This window comes from Haliaeetus leucocephalus, unplaced genomic scaffold (assembly GCF_000737465.1).
Source record: "Haliaeetus leucocephalus isolate CR32 unplaced genomic scaffold, Haliaeetus_leucocephalus-4.0 Scaffold0, whole genome shotgun sequence".
Classification (NCBI taxonomy): Eukaryota; Metazoa; Chordata; class Aves; order Accipitriformes; family Accipitridae; genus Haliaeetus; species Haliaeetus leucocephalus.
The window spans coordinates 10,411,250-10,434,348 of NW_010972436.1; the positions used below are offsets into that span (position 1 = coordinate 10,411,250).

The following is a 23,099-nucleotide window of genomic DNA, read 5'->3' on the forward strand; positions in this document are numbered from 1 at the left end:
CACAATTTAAATAACCCAGATTTCCTGAATGTCCTTGTAAATCTGATTCCTGTATGTGTGCATGATGCTTACTTTCTACAGTGACTGCATAAATCAGAAGGTAGTATGTCCATCATTTTTGTTGAATATACCATCATTAATTTGTCCTTATGCTTTCTCTTATATAAGTTAATTTGTCTGTAGCCAGAGCTGCACTTTCTGAAACACTGAATTCTAGTGTGTGTGTATGTGTTCATATGTGTGTATGTATGTATGCACAAGGGTAAAGCAGATCGGAGCTGAAGAATCTTTGTATGGGTCTTCCTCTCAAAACTGTAATTAGTGACCTGCCCATGAAGTTTTAAATTTCAGATCCATTTTTCGGATGTGTCTATCAACTGGTTTCACTACTGCTGTGTTACAGTTTATTTGCGAGGCCAGTAGAGGAACAATACTTAAAAAAATTCAGAGGATTCAGGAAGAGCACCAAATTTTTGTTGAACACAACAAACAATAGCCTTGACTTTTGTAACGAGCCAGGCTAAAGCTCATATTGCACTAGGAAATAATCTCTTATACCACAGGGAGGCTGTCAGGATAGTCCTGGCTCAGGGTGAATGTGTTGTTTCCCTTTGAGAACTAACTGAAGAGTTACTAAGGGGTACTAACAGTGTGCATTTCACTTTTACACAGTGTTAAAACAAACCTAAGTTTGGCATAACTTGGGTTATGTTCTATGCACAGCTAGTGGGTCCTGTTGCTCTTTACTTTTGCCTGTAGCTTAACTGGAAGGCTCTGCTGAAGTTTTGCAAGCCATGTGAAATTAGGTCCACATGAGGTATTACATCCATATGCTTCAGAAGCTACTATTAGATGCAGCTGAGAAGGTCTTCCTGGTTCACATGCACATGTGCTAATACAAAAAAAGCAGAAGACAGAAGCTGGACTTGGTGTAAATAGATGTAACTTTTTTAAATCAGTGAAATTTGTACTGTGCAGAACTGTTTCTTAATACCTGCAGACCTGATTTTTGTCTTCTGTGAAATACGAACAGAAAATTCAAATTGAATTTGAACCACATTTTCAAGGTAGAATTTATTTGTACGTTCTGCAGTTGTATAGCATGTTTACCAACCTGGAATATATAGACAAACATGAGGAAATACCCTAACAGGACCTTCAATGTCATGTATGTTTTATAGATGCAGCTAAAACTAACTTACAGAAAAGCATGTCCTATGTATTTGTATCACATTACAACTTGATCCTGTGATGTCTCAGATCTTTCTTTTTAGTTATGTATTTTGTTGACAGATGTATTTTACCAAGGGTGTTCAAGTGTTTGACAGTTTGTTTCATTTATAAGGGACAACTTTCTGCATAGAAATTACTATGTCAAAGAAATGTTCAAACTGATTAGGTGAGTCAAATGAATGAGAAAGTCTGTCTTACAAGCTTTCCTAAATCACTGGTAAACTGGTTCCTAAAACACAGAAGGGAGTTTGTTTGTCTGCTTTTATTTTTTTATTTATTTTTTTGTTGTTGTTTTTAGAATGGGTAAAAAGGTAAAGAAGGAAGTAGAGCCTCCACCCAAGGATGTGGTAAGTTTATAAACTGTTATGTGCTATAAAATAAACATTACACAATTATAGGCCCAGCTCTACCATCCTTACATAGTTCCTTACTCTCCTAGCTTACCCACATTATTCTAAAAATGTCTTTTAAAGATGATTCAGTTTCTGCTTTTCTTGGACAGCATACAAACCAGAGTGACTGGGCATGTGTAGCTCTTTGTGGAGATTGTTGTCTTTGGCAGGCTTTGCAAATAGTAATGTATGAAACAATCCGGGCTTCTTTTTATTTGAAGAACAGTATTAGCTTTCCATTTGTAAAAATCAGAGCAGAAAGGAGAAGAGCGACCTGAAATCTGCCTGCCTTTTCAACTGTGGAGACATTCCCTTTCTTTAGGGGTGAAAGAGTTAGGAGCCTAGATGGATCTGCAGTTTTTTACTGAATACAAAATTTTACAGATATTTTGAATGACAGTACTATGTATTCTGGGTCTTTTGCAAAGATATACAGTCTTTAGCAGCAGTTCAGGTTTTTCTGGCATCATTGGATACCAGTGAAAAGTACAAGAGCTGAAAGCAAATATGGAATCATGGTGCTAATATGACTTTTTTTCAAAAGGTGGAGATTAAGGGTCTGACACTAGCACACTGTTCAAGAGTTTCCATAAATTCACAAGGTACAAAGAGACCTCCAAAAAGATAGAGGTTCAAAATATAGGTATTTTTAAGGTTTAATTGGTTTATTCAGAAAGAAGTAGAGGAAATAAGACAGAAACACTGAATAGAGTATATTATAAATTCTGTGGCAGATAATTAAGTTAATGAAAATCAGGATGTCTGCAAGTCCCACAGAGGAGCATGAAACTAAATGCAAAGTTCAGTATACTGTTTTAAAAAAACAATGGGTTTGTCTGTAAAGAGTAATAGTACTGCAAGAGCTTTTTCCAAGATCATAGAAAAGTTGATCAGCAAAAACTACATCACAATTTCAATATTAAATAAGCATAAATAATTTTGACTAAGACAGTAATATCCAATAGCCATGATGTCACTGAGGCATAGCAATTGATGTCAGGTTTTGCCCAACTGTTTTGTGGAAAGATGAATATTACAAACATAATTCATAAGCTCCAATCAATAACAAATCCTTATGAAAGGAGACATGACATAAAACTTCAACATGAGAGGATAAATTGATCTAAAGCCATTTCTGTATGGAGTAACCTAGAAAACCAGGAGGAGACACAAAGGTGTATGTGGATAGGACTAATTAAAACAGGTCTGAAGAATTAAAACTAAGTATCTTTGCAGTCTAAGAAAAAAAATTGAAAGGCATGACAGTAGATTTAAGGCATACAGATGAGCTAACCCCTTCCAAAGTAATAAAAGTTGACTTTTTCAGTAAATATCTAGAAAGTCGGTAGAAGCAGCACCACAATTTTGAAATCCAAAAGACACCATTAGAGCTTCTGGAGAAAAGTATTGTACAGCCTACTAACTACTACAGTAAACTGTGAATAATGTTAGAAAAGGTATTCAACAACTGAAAAAATTAAACTTATGGAAAAGGTCAGTAAAACTATTAAAAAGGAATTGGAAAGAGTGAAGTCCAGATGGCATCTGCAGTTTTTGACTTAGTTTTTTACCCTTATTGTACTTCAGGCTAGCATATCTCTTCCAGCAGTCATATCAGGAGAAAAAAAAAACCTGAATGTTGCATAGCAAAACAGTATTAAACATGAAAATAGATCATTGATTAGTTGTAACTGTCAACCAAGAAAGTCTTCTAGCTATGAGAATTTTGTTAATAGTGATCCTGTAAAATCAAATCTCAAAGCTTTAAATTTCACCTGGATATTTCAGATGGCAGGAAATGAGATGCAGACAAAATAAAAGATGTATTAGCTATTATCTTATGATTGATAATCTGCTTATGAAAATGTCAAGTCCCAGAAAAGAAGCCTTGAGATAATGTGAACAGGCATATAGAAGAGGGCCTTTGTGCATGTGGAATGCTCTGAGAATATATGGTACTGCAGGTGACCGCTAATTTTTATAGATTTCTAAGAACAGGTGGGAAACACATCTCGTAGCCTAGCCACTACTTATGTTTCAGAAAGTATTCCTTTCATAATTTGTCTTTTACTATTATCTGTCCTGAGAATTGGGCTTCTCTGGGAAAAATATTGCTTTGAGCCTCTATCACTATATGGATGACCTTAGACAGTAATTCAGGTAGATAAAATATGCTAGCTTTGACATAGATTGATAGGAACTTTTCCTATGATATCTTCGTTAAGTTTGGTCTAGACAATATTAGTATTTGGTCATCAGCTAGAGCACAGACATTAAAAGGGAAGCCTAAGATTACCACTAGAGAAAATAACTGAGGCATTATCACTGAAAGAAAGCTATAGATATCTGAATATTTTTGAAAATGGCTTAATTCACAACACTGATGTTAAAAAGGTGGAATATATGAAGCAGCACTGTCAACTCCTGAAATTCAGTCTCCACAGAAACACCTTCTTTTGAGCAATTAATGCCTAAATATTGATTTGACTTGACTTTAGTAAGGCTTTCAACACTGTCTCTCATAACATCCTCATAGACAAACTGACAAAGTACAGCAAGATAAATAGTGTGAATGAATTGAAAACTAGCTGAACTGCCAGGCTCAGAGGGTTGTGATCAGCAGCGTGAGGTCCAGCTGGAGGTCAGGCACTAGTGTTGTGCCCCAGGGGTTGATCACAAAGCCGGTACTGTTTAACCTCTTCATTAGTGACCTGAATGATGGGACAGAGTGCACCCTCAGCAAGTTTGCAGAAGATACGAAATTGAGAGGAGTGATTGACAGACCAGATAGTTGTGTAGCCATTCAGAGGGACCTCAACAAACTAGAGAAATGGAAAAATGGGAATTTCATTAAGTTCAATAAAGGGAAATGCCAAGTCCTGCATCTGGGGGGAGGAATAACTGGTACAGACTGGGTGATGACCTGCTGGAAAGTGGCTTTACAGGAAATGACCTGGTGATTCTGGTGGACATGCACCAGCGATGTGCACTTGGGGCAAAGAAAGCTAACAAAATCCTGGGGTGCCTTAGACAGAGTGTTGCCAGCAACTTGAGAGAGAGGACTATTGTCTTCCACTCAGTGTTGGTGAGTGAGACCACACTTGGAGTGCTGTGTCCAGTTCTGGATTCCCCGGTACAAGAAAGACATGGACTTACGGGAATAAGTCTGCCAAAGGCTTGGAACATTTGTTGTATGAGGAGAGACTGAGAGTTGGGACTGTTCAGTCTTGAGAGAAGACTTGGAGGGGTCTTGTCAATGTGTATAAATAACTGATAGGAGGGACTGAAGAAGTCAGGCCAGGCTCTTCTCAGTGGTGCCCAGTGAAAGGATGAGAAGCAGTGGGCACAAACTGAAACCCAGGAGGTTCCATTTAAACATAAGAAAAAAAATCCTCTTTTACTGTAAGAATGATGGAACATGGCACAGGTTGCCCAGAGAGGTTATGGCGTCTCTATCCTTGGAGATACTCACAATCAGACTGTGCACTGGCCCTGAGCTCTAGCTGACCCTGCTCTGAACAGGGCAGCTGGAGCAGATCACCTCCAGAGGTGCCTTCTAACAACAACTGTTTGTGATTTAGTGGAATATCTTGGGTTTTTATTGTTAGTATAGGAGATCAGACAATGACAGAACTGAAACAATTAGCATGACCAGGTATATATTAACTTTATTCTTCTAGGTAAAGGAAAAGGGGTTAGGAATATTGAAGATATCAGTAATCCTTCTAAAGACTCTATGAAAGGTGCAAGGATAAAGCAGGCCTGTAGTCAGTTAATTCAAATTTAAAGGATTTTTTTTTTACAAAATGACAGCATGATTAAACAGTAGAATAATAGCAGATAAATACATCCTTTGAAAGGTGGGATTTGCATCTAAATGGGAAAGAAAACGAAACCCTTGCACTTACAAATGAGAAGTAAAAGCACAATGTCACAATGCACCAAAATATTTTGGGAGAGAATTAGCAAATAGATATAGATACAAAAACTAGCAATAAATCTTTTCCAAATTGACTAGAAGCAAGAAGCTTCTTAAAGGGACACTATTAGATGATAAAAGTCATAAAAGAAAAGCAAAATTACTTATTTTTGTGTCAAAGACAAAGCTATGTAGCAAATCACTAAAACAAATGTGAAGAAGTTGCCCAAATATGAATAAATAGTATTTGCCCAGGTCTTGTTCTAACTGAAAAATAACTAAAATCTGAAATTGTGGTACTGTTACATATGGTATTTAATGTGTACCCTTTGTACTAGAGGAATGGAGGGTAGAAAATTTCATTTTCAAAAAGAAATAGGTCAGTAATTACACAAAGTTTGTGATCCATGCTGTGTATGGAAGAAGAAAGAAACCCCCAAAACAAAACCAAAAAACCCAAGATACATGGATAAATATGATAGTAATGGGGGATAATCAATACTGCTTTTGTAGAGCAAAGTTTCATCTCTGAAATCTATTTGAATTCTTTAGAGGAGTCAGTGAGCAAGTGGATAATGGTGATCTGGTTGATACAGTTATTTAGCTTTTTCAAAAGTTTTTAGGCCAGGCTCTTCTCTCACATAAACACTAACAGGTAAAAAGAAATTTCTCTCTTGGCAATAATGTCTGGTTATAAAATAGAAAGCAAAAGTGAGAAATCAAATTACTGTTTAGGTTTCATAACAAAGAGAGGTTGCCAGTGGAATGTCATGGGGTTTTATTCTGCAACCTGTGTCATCTAGTCCATCAGAATTAATGTGGATACTTTCATGAAAATGGCAGCCAGTTACTAAGTAGGCAAAAGTGAATAAATACAACATTTCGAATTCTAGAAATAAAAGGCAAAACACCATGTCACTAGCAAATGCATTATACATGCACATGTTGAATGCCATTAACAGTTCTGGTGTTTCCATCTCAAAAAAGGTACAGTTGAACTATAGAAAAATACTAAGAAAGACAAAAAGAATAGACAGAGTACCTTCTGTATTAGGAAAGATCAAAAAGAGTGGGTTTCTTCATCCCCAAAGGGAAATGGCTGTGAAGGAGAATATCATAGAAACTTACAAAATTATGAATATACAGAGAAGGCAAATGGATGTCATTTATTTCGCTGTTTCTTATGATGAATGAATTGTGGAGGACAAATAAAGTTATCAGGTGGTAGTTTTAAAACAAAGAAGAGGCATAACTATTTATATGACTGTTAAACTGTGATACTTGTGTCTCAGAATATTAAGGATGGCTAAAATACAGATGGCTTCAAAAATTATTTATGAAATTAACTGGTGGAAAATTTTTCCTGGACTTTTTGAACACAGAGATAAAACTGCTAGCTCACCAGGTCTCTAGGTTGCAGAGTGCTGGAGTCTGGGAGGGAATATAAGCCAAGTTTAATAGTCTGCTTGCCCACACCTGTTACCGGCCTTTGTTGGAGGCAGGATGCTGGACTAAACGGGTCTTTGGTCTGACTGGAAACATATTTTGGTTTACCTTCAATTTCAACTGAGTTGATGGAAGCCAAAAAACCCCCCGAATAATCTGCAGTTTCTAATGACTTTGAAGTCAAATGTACACAAAATTAATGATCAAAGACATATAGAAGTTTTTGAATTATAGTTTTCTTTCTCATTTAACTTGCTTTTTTCTTAATACAAACTGAATGTTGGAAATGTTGTTGCTTATAAACCAGTTAAATTTCTGTGTTTAATTCAAGGTTGTCTGTAACTTCGGGCATGTTATTCTAGCATGTAATCTGTCCTGTATGTGCCATTGAGGGAAGATCTGCAATGATGTAGGAAAAATTAGGAGCAAGCCTTGATTTTTTTTTTTTATTTATTTTTTTTTTTTAAAAAGGGCGGGGGGAACTCTAGCTATGCTGGAGTTATGATAAGCAAAAGTCATATCCAGTTCTATGATAGTCTGATGAACAGTGTTACTTCCCAGCAAATTACTGACCTGGTCAGGCCTCTGACTTCTTAAACATACATTGATTTCAGTGACTCTTCTTACTGTGTTTTCAGCACAAAACTGCTTCTAATAGGAAAGTGCCTATTGAATATTTCAGACAGTAGTAGTGAATCTAATGTCTATACAAATGGGTAGAGATCAGATCAATTTCACTCTGATCATGTGCCAACCTGTCATTAAATCCTAGGAATTATCATTGAATTGTAGTTTATACGATTACTTGTGAACAGGAAAGGCAACAAAAATGGAGCAACATAATAGCGTCTTTGGTATTAGATCAATGTAAATAAATAACTGAGATTTAAAAATCTTATTTCATATTTCATTTCTTATTAAACTTCATCTGAGATCGATCTTTGTGTTTACTTTTCTCTGGAGGACTAACAGCCTTTACTAAAAATTACAGTTTTATCCCATCACCAAGTATTTGGCCAGACTCAGGAGATATGTCTGTGCTTAAATCATAGCCCTTACCTCGAGGATCATATTCTATCCACGCAAGGACACAAATGTGCAGGAGTAGAGAAGTATGAAGGTGGCTAAAGGGACTTTCAGTCATCTCTTAATTCTCCTATATGCCTCTCATATGGCAGAATGAATGAATGTTGCTGTGATAAGCTGAATTTTTTGCCTCCTTACAATCCAAACAGAAAATTCTCGTAAAGAATTCCATCATTTCAGGCCCATCACTAAGATGTAACTTGGACCACTGTGCCACTATTTGGTTTAATTCTTGTTGCTGAGTCATTATTAAGCAAAATAACTTATGGTACAGTAAGCTGGTAATATTTTCTTTATAAAGGAGCTTTGTTCCATGACTTGTTGCATGCCTCCGGCTTGTCACAGTAAGCATGAAGTTGGACAGTGTCTTCAGGTTTTCAGACCTGCTTGAAGCTAGGGAGACCAGTTAAGCACATTACGCAGGCAACCTCTTAACTGTCAGTGAAACTTGGATCTTGATCTTGCAGACTGTTAAACTGTGTGATATGCCTTATAGCAGATGATGAAATTAAAAACCTACCAAAAATATGAATGTAGAAGTCTGGGCACTCGTATCATATTTTGACTTATTTTTTAACAAGTTGGAGGAGGGAGAAGGAAAAAAGCCTCCTCTTTGTTCATTTTCCTTCTAGCACACTCATAACTTTTTTGAAGATTTGCTCCAAATAATTTCCTTGCTTGAAAACTGACTTGTATGTATCTTCATGCCCTTATTGTTCAGCAGCATGTGCCTTTGATGTAGCTATTAGAGGGTTTTTAAATGAAGTAAAACAAATAACAGACATATAAAAATATATTTGGTATAAATATACATAATATTTTAAAATAATTTGTATTCCTATCTTAAATGATTAATCTGCTGTATTTTAAAGATAAATACATTCATACTGAGAGACTGCGTGACCCCAGTATCTAGTAGTTTCTGTGCGTAACACAGGCCTAAAGTGTGAGGACGGAAGACAGTTTTTCCATATTAAAAAAACTACTTTAAATCCAAATAAGCTTAAAACTTTTTAATGGGTAGAATTTTCAGAAATCCTTGAGTCTTGTTAAAGAACAAAAGTCTTATTTAGAAGATGCCCTTGCTCAAGTGATGTTAGTTCTAAAGAGTCTATTAAGAGGGTGAAAACTGCCAGATTTGTTGGAAGATTTCTTTCTGTATGAGGTCAGAAATGGAAATGAACACTTTGTATAATTTCTAGCTGGATGAGCAGGAATTATGTCATGGAAATACTTCAGCTAGTCAAGATCATGGTGAGCTAGTGAACTGAGTTGAGGAAGGCACAGGAAGGGTCCTTTTATATTTTTGAAAGCAACGACAAAGTGTTAATGCCACAGAGTAAGGAAATCCTCTTCCTTGTACAACAGGTAAGTTCATAGGCTCTGTGCACAGCTGCTCAAAAGAAACTTCTTCTCATGTTTCGCTCCAAAGCCGTAGGAAGCTCTTATATGTGTAACAGAATTACATAGTTGTTGCCTTCAAGACTTCCTAGATGTACAGGAAAGTGTCAAGGTTTTCCTAAAACCTTCATAAAGGATGAAATCATGATTCTATTTGGAAGTCAATTATTCTTATTTTTCAACAATGTCTCAAATTGTCATTAAAAAAATTTAATTTCTCCACATAAATAGCATTTCATGTTAATATTTCTAATTTAGTTTACATCTCAATCTAGGATTTTTTTTAATGAAATGTGGGGGTCTACTGCAGCACATGGGAAGGCTCAGTATAAATCAAACTATTCTTTCCTTTTTCTTGTTTGTAGTTTGATCCTTTATTGATTGAAAGCAAAACAGCAGCAACGGTTGTGCTAATGCTTAGCTCTCCTGAAGAGGAAGTTTTGGCAAAAGCATGTGATGCTTTATATAAATTTGCATCAAAAGGTTAGTCTTTTTGCAATGAGCTTTCCTTTGCGTTACTTAGATTTTGATAGTAGTTCACAATTGTTTAGTTTCCTAGCACTGAAATCTTCGTTTCATCTCAAAGGTCTTTGTCAAGGTTTTGGACGTTTTCTGAAATATCTATCAAACCTGTGTTTGCAGTTATAAAAAAGTCCTGTGGTTTGCATGAAGGAAATTTTTATCATTTTGTTGTATATTCTCTGTTTAATAGAGCTTGGTTTAAATATAACCCAGATCTGTTTTGTTATGAGCAACAGACCTGCGTCTGGGAAAGAATTCTCTTTTTTATGTTACAGTTTGAAATTTCTGTACCAGTGTAGTTATTTCAAGGTTCAGTTTTCAATGAAAATTACTTTTTAGCCTGTTTCTGTTATTTTTGCATCTAGCTCTTGTGTCAGTACTTCTGTGACAGATGATTTACTGGACATGGCTCAGCCTGCTTTATCAAGCTTATTTCTGTATGTGTTGGGACTCTAACAAGTCTCCAAGATTCCAAATTTTCTGAATGTCCCTGTATTACCTATAGCTAAGCATCACGTTCTGGGTACCCAGAAGACAACTGTATAACAAAGGCTCAAAATTATGCTGCACATAATTTCCTAAGTTGCCTCCTACTCATTCCATGCCAGCCACTCAAATTGGTATGCACTGGTAGCATTCTTGGTATGATCTGTTTTAATTTTAATTTATGTTTTCTTAAAAAATTATGGGTTTATATGCTGATTGTTATACTGATGATGTCACACTGCTGAAGTTGTGAGAGAAGAGCTGAAGGCTTTGACAGTCAGCTAGGGAAAGATGTTTAGGTTCAGCTTAATATGGCAGGTTTGGCTGGGGGCATGCAACCAAATTTTGAATATGTGAAGAGAGAATTTGGACTGTTGGGAGACAGCTATGAACCACACACCATAAACTCTTGTAGGCTCCTTCTTTGCTGTCCACAGTAAAATATGGCACATTGCAAAAGAACAGATATTTAATTTTTCCTGTTTCTACTAAATGAATAATCCTTTATATCGTTATTGTAGATATTCCTGCAATCTTCCAGAAGACTAGACTGTAACTTTGCAGTGTGGCACAAGAGGAGTTATTTTCACTTTGCAGTTAATTTATTGGATGTGGCTAGTAAATTGTCACGTCCCTCAATAAAAAGAGTTCTTGTATTTTAATTGTGTTTTGGCCTAAAAATGAGCATAGTTCTCCAGTTTCTTCTTACATTGCTCACTTGTAGCCAGAAAGGACAGGCATGGTTCGTTAGAAAATGAATTATAAAGCTCTTGTGGGAACTGCGAATAGGAGTAGGTTTTGGATTTTGTTTCTTGGGGTTTGGAGTTTTTTGAGCGAGCAGGAACAGAAGGCTGTAATCATACAAAACGCTTCTGTTCTTTGCATGGCCAGAGCCTATTCAGCTACAAAGTGCTCCATTCTCAAGTGGTAGAAATCTCAGGTGGGATTTAATGCTCCAAATCCTGGTAGCTGCTTTGGTTGAGGGGTAGTACAGATCCACAGAATGAATTAATTGTTATTTTGAGGAAAATAAATTTGGGAGGCAAGAAAAGAAGAAAACAAAATGAGGTTCTTAATTATATCATTCACCTGTACTTTGCTAAATAGAAAGCTGTCCTTTGTACTACCACTGCTGTCTCCAACGAAGCCAGAAGCATCCTTTGCTTGACAAATGTGAATTAATCCTAGGTACTATTAATCCTTGATACTATCTGACGTGTTTATTTGGGGTAAAGATTAGCTGATCTCCCAAGGTCCTGTCCAGGTCTTTGTTCTTTGATTCTACAGTCCAATAAAAGATTGGTAGCTGGTTTACTTTGTTAGATTACAACTGTGAGCTTGTTGCGTTTTTATGGAACTTCTAACCTAAATACTCTTCAGGTGATGAAAACAAAATGACGCTTCTTGGTCTTGGAGCAGTGGAACATCTGTATAAACTCATCTCACATGAAAATCCAATTGTACGCAGAAATGCCATCATGGTATTTGGCATCATGGCTTCTAATCGTAAGAGTTTCAATTTTTAAATATTTTTCAATATGTATGAGTGTGGTCATCAAAGCAATAGGTGGCCCATGTGAAAAAATCCTGTGTTAATGGCCCAGAATAAAGGAACAAATTCAGCTAGAGTGAACTCCACTGATTTTGAAAAAGAATTACAAGTTAATTTTCCTCCAACCCTTTTTTTTTTTTTTTTTGATGGGGCCAAATTGAAACAGTTTAATACTGGAATTATGTCTATCAGGGAGAACCTGACTACACAAGATGCCTGCCGATGTGGACCTGACACACGCATCTCTTTTACAAAAGTTGGAAGAGAAGGATAAAGTAGTATTTTTCATCTACAGAAAATGCTATGTTTAAATATCAGTTGTTACTTGAGGCATTAGGGTAACTACAGTGATAAGGGAGAAAATGTGTTAAATTTAAAGTAGCTAACTCAAGTACTGATGGCAAAAAAAGCCCTGAACTATGAAGCATTGGCATGTATATTTACCCAGCTTCTTTGGCAAGTCAGTGCTGCTGTAAATGTTTTGTTATCTGTATCTGAGCTAGTGAAATTCAAGTAGTCTTGAATCTCTCTCAGAGACACTACATTCATAGCAAGGTAATGTATCTACTGTAGCCATACCATTATTAAATGATTTAACCACAGTATATGCAGATTTTCTTGTACCTTTTTATAAGGTGAGGATGGATGTATTAACATCCATGCTGGGTGGCTGAGTAGTGCCAGATGGTCAAGCTGCAGTGAGTTGTAGGTAGACATACCTGAAGATGAAAGATTAAGTGGTGTAAGGTGGAGTTTCAGTGGCTGTTATTTTTACATTGCTTTATAAACCTACAGCTAATTAATATAATTAATCAGGTCTTATTTTGGTACATGTTATACACAGTTGTCTTCCACGGTGGTATCCTAACCACTATTTAAGTCTTTTCATCAACTGCTACCTGCTTTTCATGTTGCACTGGACCTTACACTGTTTACCTTACTTTCAACTCGACACTAGCATATAGTTACTCCCTTCAGGCCTTGGCTTCCAACACTGCTGCACATACGTGGAATTGAATGACTGAACATCTTCCATTCATATTCACATCTTAATTGTTTTTTGCTTTAAAACTAAATTCAACTCATACCTTTTTTCTTACATTTCAACACTGTAATGTGTTGATAGTAACAACACAGCCCTGTAAGATCACATGAAGTCTGTCCCAAAAAATGTTTTTTCGTTATTCTATCCAGTGGTTGTGGTTTTGCTAGTTTGCCACTGACAACAATAAAAATGCGTTCTGAAAGTATTTACTGTGACTTTAAAAAGACCTATATAATTCATATTTTTGGTGTGGGCTGTGTTGGCGTGAAATTAGAAAGTGATGGCTTGAAAATTAACTAGTGGAAGGATTGCTTTTAGTTTGATAATTTTAACCACAAATAATTTTAACTACTGGGGTATGACTTCTTTGACAACTAGAACTGCGCAATATTTAATCAGAACCTGCTAGATGCAAGTATTTTGAATAAAGTTTCAATGAAGTACTGAGGAACTTCATATATATCAAATGTCAAAGAATATCACCTGGTACTTGAAAATCTCCTCTATGTTTTCTTGGCCCATTATGATCTTGGTATAACTTCGGTTGTGTGTCATTCCCAGTCAAATCTTTTTATTACTTAGGGAGTAACCATAAGTACATTTCCCTTGGAGCAGAATCTGTTTCTTTACTCAGCCACCAAGACTGACAAACAAAAGACTTCATGTTTGTATTTATTTCATTGTAGATGATGTCAAGAAGTTACTGAGGGAACTGGATGTCACAAATTCACTTATATCACAGCTGGCACTGGAAGGTAGCTTGCAGTATTCATTCCTTGTGCAAAAGTACACTCAGAAATAATTTATGATTGCCATTTGATAAGTCAATTTAATAAAATCTTCCTTGTAATTTACGATTTGTCATACTACATGTTAAATAGGTAATTGCTTTTATAGGAGTTGCTCTGTTACTCACTGAGTAGTGTTATGTTGTACAGAAGGAGCTCTATGTTTATGGAGATATCAGGAGATGTCAGCTATTGTTTATTGACTTCAAATAATATTTTAAACCACTGGATTAGTGAACATATACTATGCTGAATAAAACTTAATCAAAATATTTCTTTTTTTTCCTCATAGAAGATGTAGTTATCCATGAATTTGCTACTCTCTGTCTAGCACATATGGCTGTCGAATATACTACGAAAGTACAAATATTTGAGCAAGGTGGATTAGAACCACTTATCAGACTGCTAAGTAGCCCTGATCCTGATGTTAAGAAGAATTCAGCTGAATGTATATACCTCCTGGTGCAGGTAAAGTTTTTTGTTGTTTTAAATTACAGAGGCAGATAAGCACTTCCCCCTGACCCCTGCCATCCTCTGTGGGGTTAATAATTTTAAAATATTTGATCCTTTACTCCCCAGTGTTCATAAGTGTATTTGAAAACATTACACCCAAGTCCTTGATTGTTACATTAGTTACGAATATAGCTGATTTGACTCTAATTCTGTTGAACTTAATGCAATTATGAATACTGTACAGCAATGTAAGAGAGATCAGAATCAGATTCAGAATTTTTTAATTAAATATGAATTTGTTTTCTTAGTTGGAAAACAAGAAACTCTCTGTAATGAGAGTTATAACTTGTCTATCCAAAACATTGGAATAATCCTGTAAATTAAAGAACTAGCAATTGTATTGTGCCTTGTTTTGGCCAGAAAGTCCATAGTCACAATTTTGAACATCTTTTTAATGTTAGGTAGGTGAATGCTGTCGACAGCTACTTTCCATACTGGGAGGAATAGATTTGTTATTGGCTACTTTCACACTCAGTACTAATGTCATCCATATGCTGCTTAGCAAAAGAATGGTGCATTTGTATGGCAGTTCTCTTCCATGGCTTAAGCGAATCAATTCAATAATGAATTCAGTTTATAACTCTATCTCTTTTGGGGCATCAGAGCATGTCTATTCAGAATCACATTTTACTCTTTCTCCTTTTTTACTATCTCGCTGTCTTTGTTGCAGGGTATATCTGGATAACTGCACCTGGTGCTTGCTTATATTGATAAGGATAATTGCATGCTGCACATGTGCAATAAGCTATTTAAAAGCAAATTGTAATTTATTTATTTTTTTCTATTTTAATATAATCTACTACTGTCTTTTTATTAAGCTGCATATACACTGTTTAAAGTTGAAATTTCAAATTGTCATTTTATAATTACTAAAACAAAAGAAGATATAACCAGGCAACCACAGTAGAGTGCAAAAACTATTTCCCCCCCACTGAGGAAAATAAAAATGTTGAAACTAAATTTAAAAAACTTTCTCAAAGAAACATGTATGTTGAGACAAACATGGCAAAAACAAGAGTAAATAGGCTTCCTTGGGACTAGATTCTGTAGTGTATACTTCAGTCATGCAAAAAACCTGGAATTTAAGGTTGGTGGGTCTTGATTATATTAAGTTTGATTCTTAGCTGAAAAGAAAGAAATCTTCAGAACTGGAAGCTCTGGAATATTGATTCATTTTTGCATGTTTGAAATCAGTTTTTTGGTGTTCTTTCCATAAAGTCAGGAATTGATGTACTGTTATATTCTCTATCACTAACATTCTTTGTTGGATATTTTGCTGCAGGATTTTCAAAGCCGTGCTGCCGTTCGTGCACTGAATGTAATTCCACCCTTGCTGGAACTACTGAAATCTGAATACCCAGTTATTCAGTTGTTAGCCCTTAAAACCTTAGAAGTAATTAGCAAAGACAGAGAAACCAGGATAATACTGGGAGAAAATAAAGGATTAGATTGTCTTCTGAAGATACTGGAAATCAATGTACAGTTTACTTGCCTTAAAAATTTTTTGTTCTTGCTGCTAATGTTTGTATGACTAATCGGAAATATTGTTCATGTTATAGAAGAGGGATAAAAGAAGAAAGAGCTCCTTTCTTGGAGCTAACGATGATAGAAATAGAATAAGCTAGGATACCTAGCTTGCTAAGAAAGGGAGCAAAGGGATTCACCAAAATGTTTGTATTTGTTTTATTGCTTTATTGCTATTAGTAATACTGTTTTACATTTACTGTCCATTTCTCAAACTGTTGTAAATATCAGAAAAATTCACTATATAGCTTTTTATATGATGTTTTCTCAAAATTTTTGATTATATGCTGAACTCTGGTGCTGGTTCCTAGTTTGAACACTGATCCTTTTGTCTGAATTTATTTTTATATCAATGGCCTTAAATATAATTTCCTACCTTGGAAATGTCATTGTTTATGTTATTGTGAGACTCATTTTAGTGCTTCTTGAGTTCAGATGTCACCATGAGAAATATAATGCATAGAGAAATTTGTGAAGTTTTTGAAACTTTAAGATGACCGGTCCTTTCTGAATACCTGCCTAACCCACTTTGATATAATGAGAAACTTCTAGGGTTTTTACTGTTTTTGATAAATTTTGTTGCACCCTAAGGCACATCAAAGAAATTATACAAAAAAAATGAGTATGAAAAGATGTACTTTGCAGTATGAATAAACTGTCCGAAAGAAAGTTATGACAATTATCCTACAAAGTTAAAAGCCAAAGATACTTTAATCCTGATTTGAAGGTTATTTGTTTGGGGTTTTTTCTTTATTAGGAATTCAGCGATCTACATGTGGAAGCTCTTGCAGTGTTGGGAAATTGTCTTGAAGATGTGTGTACTCTGCAACTGATTCAGCAGACAGGAGGCCTTAAAAAGCTACTTTCACTTGTAGGAGTCTCTACTGTTCCCGATATTCAGAAGAATGCAGCAAAGGCAATTACCAAAGCAGCTTATGACTGTATGTGACTTTTTAAAATCCATGGACATGAATCTGTTTATGAAGTAAATTTTCATCCAGAATGAGGCTTTTACCTGGTTGAGGGTAGTACTTGTGCTGAGGAAAACACTGGCAAGAATGAATTGCAGTGATGAATCTTGCCAATCAGAGCAGCAATTGGATGCTAAGCTACATATATATATATATATATATATATACACACACACATATATATAAGAAAATGTTAAGATTTTGCCTTAATTTATTTTTAAATGTAATATATTATTGCAAAATGCTGTCCTCAAAAAGCAAAAAGGAGCTCTGAAAATATGATTTTTATCTTTTGTTTAGTGATGGCAGGTAACTGCCATCTTAAGCCACCTTTGCTGGCACTATTTCTCATTGCTCTCAGTTAAGACTTAATTGCAAGCTTACTTCCTTTTGCATACAACTGCTCGTCTAAATGTCAGGCAATTTCAAATACAAATTCCTTTAACAGGGACATGAAAAAAAGCCCTTCAGATGGCTTGCAGATTAATATTCCCAGTGGAGTTAAATAATTTCTTTGTCATCTTTTTATAATTATTCATCCTATAGTTCTTTTTTATACACTTTCCTTTAATTCACCAAGGAATTCTGAATTAGGCGAACATGCTCATCATTTTTGCCCACAAGGACACTCTTTAAATAAGTCTACATTTGAAATTCCTTCTATACATTGGCTTCTGAGTTGCAGCATATGCCTAGTAGTGCTATGTAACAAAATGCAATGTAAGAAATAACATACTTCTGTCTATAGAAGATTTTAATTCTGTCAAGGGATTTTGATAACGGTAACTATGACAGTAGAGCTTAAATATTTCATTCATATTTCTATCATCTTGTAGTTGAATCATGGCTTTAATTTATGTGTATTTTACAAATATGTTATCTAATTTAATACATGGCTAAAATAATCTCTCCTTTCTACAGTATTTCTGACCTCCTTTCTTCTCTCCCCATCCTATCTTTCCAATTCTTTTCTCACCTTCCTTAGTTTGATGTTCTGAATATTTGTAATTATTTGGATTGCAAATGATACATGAAAAGAGTGGAATCTACCTTTCCTAGTATTCTGTGGGTTTCTCTATGCTTTTATCATTATCTACTGGAAGCTTTGCAAGTCAGTGAAAATTATTTTCATTAATGTTTAGGTATCAAAGATAGGAAGGAACCTTCTTATGCCAGTATTTTCTTTGTGTATTTTCCTGTATTGTTATTTTATTATGCTACTTAGGACTGTCAGTGTCATTTTTATAGTCCTGTGACAGGCTTGTAAGTAGTATGCTAAGCAGATTTATATTTGCTCCTACTACTTTCTACTGCATCTTACTCCTTTTTCATATTTATTTTCAAATAAGCATAGCCTTCTTTTCCTCTTTCACACCTTTTTCAGTTTTTGTGTCCTAATATTTTAGCAGCTGTTAGTAGAAGCATGTCTGAACACAACATTTTTAAAGCACGGTGGCAAGAACTACACATAATGTATTACAGTACTGCCTATGATCTTATATCATGGGATGTTACCGTCAGTGAAGATGCATCTTCTTGTCATACTTCTTTACAAATGGAGTCAATGTGGTTTCATTATAAAGCTTTGCTCTCTTCTTCAGCTTATGACAGTTGGTATGGATGCAGCAAGCTGGGAGAATAGATCAAAAGAAGATTTAAAATATTTGCTTCCAAGCTGTAGAATTTTGGTGACAACCAGTTAGACAAAGGGCAACATGTTGTACTGGTGCAGTGGAAAACACAGTCCAGTAAACCTGCTGCTCAACATGGCCCCAGAAGTATTGAATTTATTTCAGATACATAGAGCTACTGGTCTAAATTCAGCCTTCCAGCGGAAAGAAAAGCTGTTTTGGGGCCATTATAAGAATACTTCAAGTGCAAAAAGAAAACAGAAATCTTTGCAGTTCTTGTTTGTTTGTTTGGGTTCTGGTTGTAAACACACAAAACAGCCTATCCAAACTGCAACACTAATGTGTACTACTATACTAATACTTGCCTTGATGTAAATACAATATAATACAACACAGCTCTAAGTTCTTTTATGACTTCTTCATTAAATTTGCAACAGCCATACAGTAGTTCACGTTCTTCAGGTTTGATAATTGTGGTTGCAATTTTCCAACATGTCCTGCATAGTTGAGAAAAAAATTACTGCTTTTCATTGAAATGAAAAACTTACTTCTGCTATGACAGAACATGTGTCTATCTGGTTTTTTTAATCCTGGCAGCTGAGTATACAGCAGTATCTTGTTTTGAAATTATTATTGTTGACAGATGGAATTTAGTTTTGGTTTTTTCCTGATAGATGTGATCATAGGAAACAGTTTTGGTTTATGTCCCTTTCAGCCCTTTGGAAAGGGATTCCTGTAACTTTTTGTTGTTGTTCTTACAAGACAGATGTATCCCTTACGAGCTATTCTCAATATCAGAATAAATTACATGGTAAAAACTCTATATTCAATTTTAAGTAGCATCTTTAGAATGCTGCTCTGTTTAAGTAAATTAAAATTGATCATATTTCTATACATAATCATTATCCATTTGCCCCTGAAAATTTGTTTCGTTCTGTATCATAATTTTGAATTTAATATATTAATTTATCAAAGGTTTTATTTTGTATGCTCAGAATTACAGTGGTGAATTTTACTGTGATTCCCTCCTTGCCCAGCAAATAATGCAGTCATTTCAGAATGCAAAATATAATTTAATGCTATAAATTATTGAATATCTGTGAGTGGATTATCTGGACTGTTGATTAAGGAGGGTCTGACTTTCCCCTGACAATGCCAGACACACCAGCAACAACAAAATGCTATGGAGTGTGTATGGAGAAAGTGATGGTCACGCTCACTCAAGTTTGGCCTCACTCTACCAAACATCTGGTTTAAAGCTCTCCCTGTTCTTTATGTGTATCTAAATGCAAATCCTTTCAAAAGGGAGCATACTAAACATGCTCTGTAGCCTGATTAACATATGCTTTTTCATAACACAGGTTTTTATTTATCTGGGGGTTTATTTATCTCAACTCAAGATCAGTGAGAGGTCAGGATAGTAGTTAACATTAATTTTTTTTTCATTTGAAATTGGTATAAATAATTCCATAAGGTGATGACAGTGAGCTGAACAGGTAATCCAGGAGAACTCTGATCATGATTTTAGGATAAGAAGGGGAAATAGGAAACTATATTGAAAAGGTTGGCTCATGATGGGGTCAATGAAAAACTGGACAGAAGTGTTAGTACTCCAAACTCTTTTAGTTGGGTGTGCCTGAGTATTTTAATTCATGTTAAATCAATGTATTCAAATTACTTGGGGGTCAAGAAATTCATCACTATAAATATGATTGTCCTGGTTTCAGCTGGGATAGAGTTAACTGTCTTCCTAGTAGCTGGTACAGTGCCATGTTTTGAGTTCAGTATGTGAAGAATGTTGATAACACTGATGTTTTCAGTTGTTGCTCAGTAGTGTTTAGACTATAGTCAAGGATTTTTCAGCTTCTCATGCCCAGCCAGGGCACCTGACCCAAACTGGCCAACAGGGTATTCCATACCATGGGATGTCCCATCTAGTTTAGGAACTGGGAAGGGGGGGGCAGGGAATCGCCGCTCGGGGACTGGCTGGGTGTCGGTCAGCGGGTGGTGAGCAATTGCCCTGCGCATCATTTGTACATTCCAATCCTTTTATTACTACTGTTGTCATTTTATTAGTGTTATCATTATCATTACTAGTTTCTTCTTTTCTGTTCTATTAAACCACTCTTATCTCAACCCACGAGTTTTACTTCTTTTCCCGATTTTCTCCCCCATCCAGTGGGATGGGGGGGAGTGAGTGAGCGGCTGCGTGGTGCTTAGTTGCTGGCTGGGGGTAAACCACGACAATGATGTTGGCACTGACATGAGAAGTGCTTAAGTACAAAGGACGCTTTTCAATCGTGCATTCTTTCTTTTCTATAGTAAAGGAAACAACTCATACAAACAGAGAGAGGATCAGCAGAAAATATTCATCCTTTAAATAGAATTGGCACCTGAATCTTAAAATATTAATAATTTTCATCTGTCTAGCTAGCTAAATATAGGTGCATACTCTTTACTGTAAATTCAAATCCGAAATCTGTTTTTCCACATTATTGGAAAATTCTTTATTCCATTTAAAATACTTTAGATCACTATTTTCACTCATTCAAATGAATTATTCATATTATTATTATTATTTCATAGAGACATAAATTATCTTTAGAATGAAATGCTTACCCATCATCACAACTGCCTTTAAAAGCAAGAATAATTTTTAAGAAAATCTGTATAGTAGTAAGTAACTTGCTGTACAAGAACCAAATTACTGAGGCATGAAGAACCTCTAAAGATCATTATTAGGGATTATGGACTACTTTGGCAAGCAACAGGCCAGCGGCATACTTGATTACTTGTCAAAACAGTCTGTAATCCCAATTAAGGCCTCGAGAGCTGACTGATATGCATCAAGGTTGTGGCCAAGGTTCTGCTGATGCTTAAAATCCTCTCTGTCTTATTTGTTGCATCTTTTGCTTTGTGATTTCTATTGTGTATCTCTGATGAGTCTTAAAATTTTTAAAATTGAGCTAGAGAGGAGAAAATGGCATACATTCTCATGTACATGCATTGCATCATTTCTGCTGTAACTATATTTTCAATCAAACTTTATTTTCATTGGCTTTGTGGTCTTCTAGTTGGTTACTTTTATTCACTACAGATTCAGTTTTATTTAAAAGAATACTTACTTTTCTTTCCTTTTTAAACTTTTTCTTTGTAAGACAACAGTCCAAATAAGGGAATGATCCCTCAAAGCATTAGTAAGCACTGGTAAAATTTTCAAATGTGTCGAAGTCCTACTGACTTCTCAGTTCCTGAATTTCTTTGATACATTAGACAATTTTACCATGTAGATATAACTTCAAGCATGTAATTAATCTGCTTTAAGGTATGCATATGGTTAAATGTTTATTGACCCTCATAACTGTAGAACTTCCATGCTGTCCAGTGCCTTTCTAGCTGAGAAAGTTTCACTCTGGGCTCTTTGTAACAAACACCTACCTGCACTTATGATCTCATCCATTTTAGGGCAAGTGAGTTTATTAGTCTAATTGTCAGATGTCTGTAGATACTTTGTAGACACTGTATGTTGTTACTTGTGTAGAGGAAGGGAACATCTGTGTCCTTCCCTAGCTGCTGCCGATTGTTGCAGTGTAGGTCAGCAGTGAACCCTGTGTCACCAGGCTAAAATACAAAATTGAAATTCTCTGCAAAGCGTGAATTAATGAAGAACTGCAAGCTGTGCAGAATTTAAAATTCTTTTTTTGGCTATTGTACTATGTTAACTGGTACCCCACCAAGTTCAATTGTACATTATAGTAGTATGTTCTTCAGTGTTATGCATTTGGACTTTGTTAGCATAAACCGAAGTTAAGCATGATCCTGAGTAAGTATGATCTGTTGAATTGGAAAAGCTGTTTTCATCAAGCCTGTACGCATTCTGCAGATTTAGAGTTCACTGAAGTCTAATGGGTTTTGAATCAGGTCCTTTGTGCACATTTCTTAATTGCTGGTGCCTCTGTTACCAAAATATTTCCATTTCCATGGTATCAAAAGCAAGTGTTGTGTTATGTTGGAAACAACTATATGAAATCAAATTCATGTCCTTTCACTGATTTGGAAAATTAATGCAGATTAATGCTATTATTCTTTTTCATTTAAAGCTGAAAATAGAAAAATCTTAAATGAGGAAGAGGTTGAGAAGTGTCTCATAAACCTTCTGGAAACTGATAATGATGGAGTTAAAATTGCTGCTGCCCAAGCAATTTCTGCCATGTGTGAAAATTTAGCTAGCAAACGTGCATTTAGACTCCAGGGTAAGTAAGGTGGGAAGGGATGAACTGAGAATATGTGCCTTTCCTTTTATAAGGAGCATATTATAATTTTGCAGACTACCATGGTTTATTTAACAGTTCATGTATACAATTATTTCTTTCAAAGGGATTCCCCAGCTAGTACAGTTGCTAAGCAGTGACAATGAAGAGGTAAAAGAAGCTGCAGTGACAGCATTAGCTAATTTGACAGCAGCCAGTCCTAGTAATGCAAGGTGAGTCTGCAATAATTAAATTATTATTTAAAGCACTAATCTGAACACAAGTGATAATATTTTGACTTTTAAAGAATGCCCCATCTTGTCCTTATCCTACAAGGCAG

The 23,099-nt window shown here is 35.5% G+C and overlaps 1 protein-coding gene across 3 annotated transcripts in view; it reads left to right on the top strand.

The window, feature by feature from the left end:
- Positions 1-1,532: 1,532 nt before the first annotated feature.
- Positions 1,533-23,099, top strand: part of ARMC3 (armadillo repeat containing 3) — a 52,117-nt gene continuing 30,550 nt past the window's right edge. For all 3 annotated transcript variants that reach the window (XM_010580757.1, XM_010580840.1, XM_010580924.1), the window contains exons 1-9: positions 1,533-1,580; positions 9,843-9,960; positions 11,866-11,991; positions 13,769-13,837; positions 14,163-14,338; positions 15,666-15,860; positions 16,665-16,848; positions 22,610-22,762; positions 22,887-22,992. In XM_010580757.1, coding sequence (XP_010579059.1) covers positions 1,533-1,580; positions 9,843-9,960; positions 11,866-11,991; positions 13,769-13,837; positions 14,163-14,338; positions 15,666-15,860; positions 16,665-16,848; positions 22,610-22,762; positions 22,887-22,992 — 1,175 coding nt within the window. The remainder of the gene's footprint in view (positions 1,581-9,842; positions 9,961-11,865; positions 11,992-13,768; positions 13,838-14,162; positions 14,339-15,665; positions 15,861-16,664; positions 16,849-22,609; positions 22,763-22,886; positions 22,993-23,099) is intronic.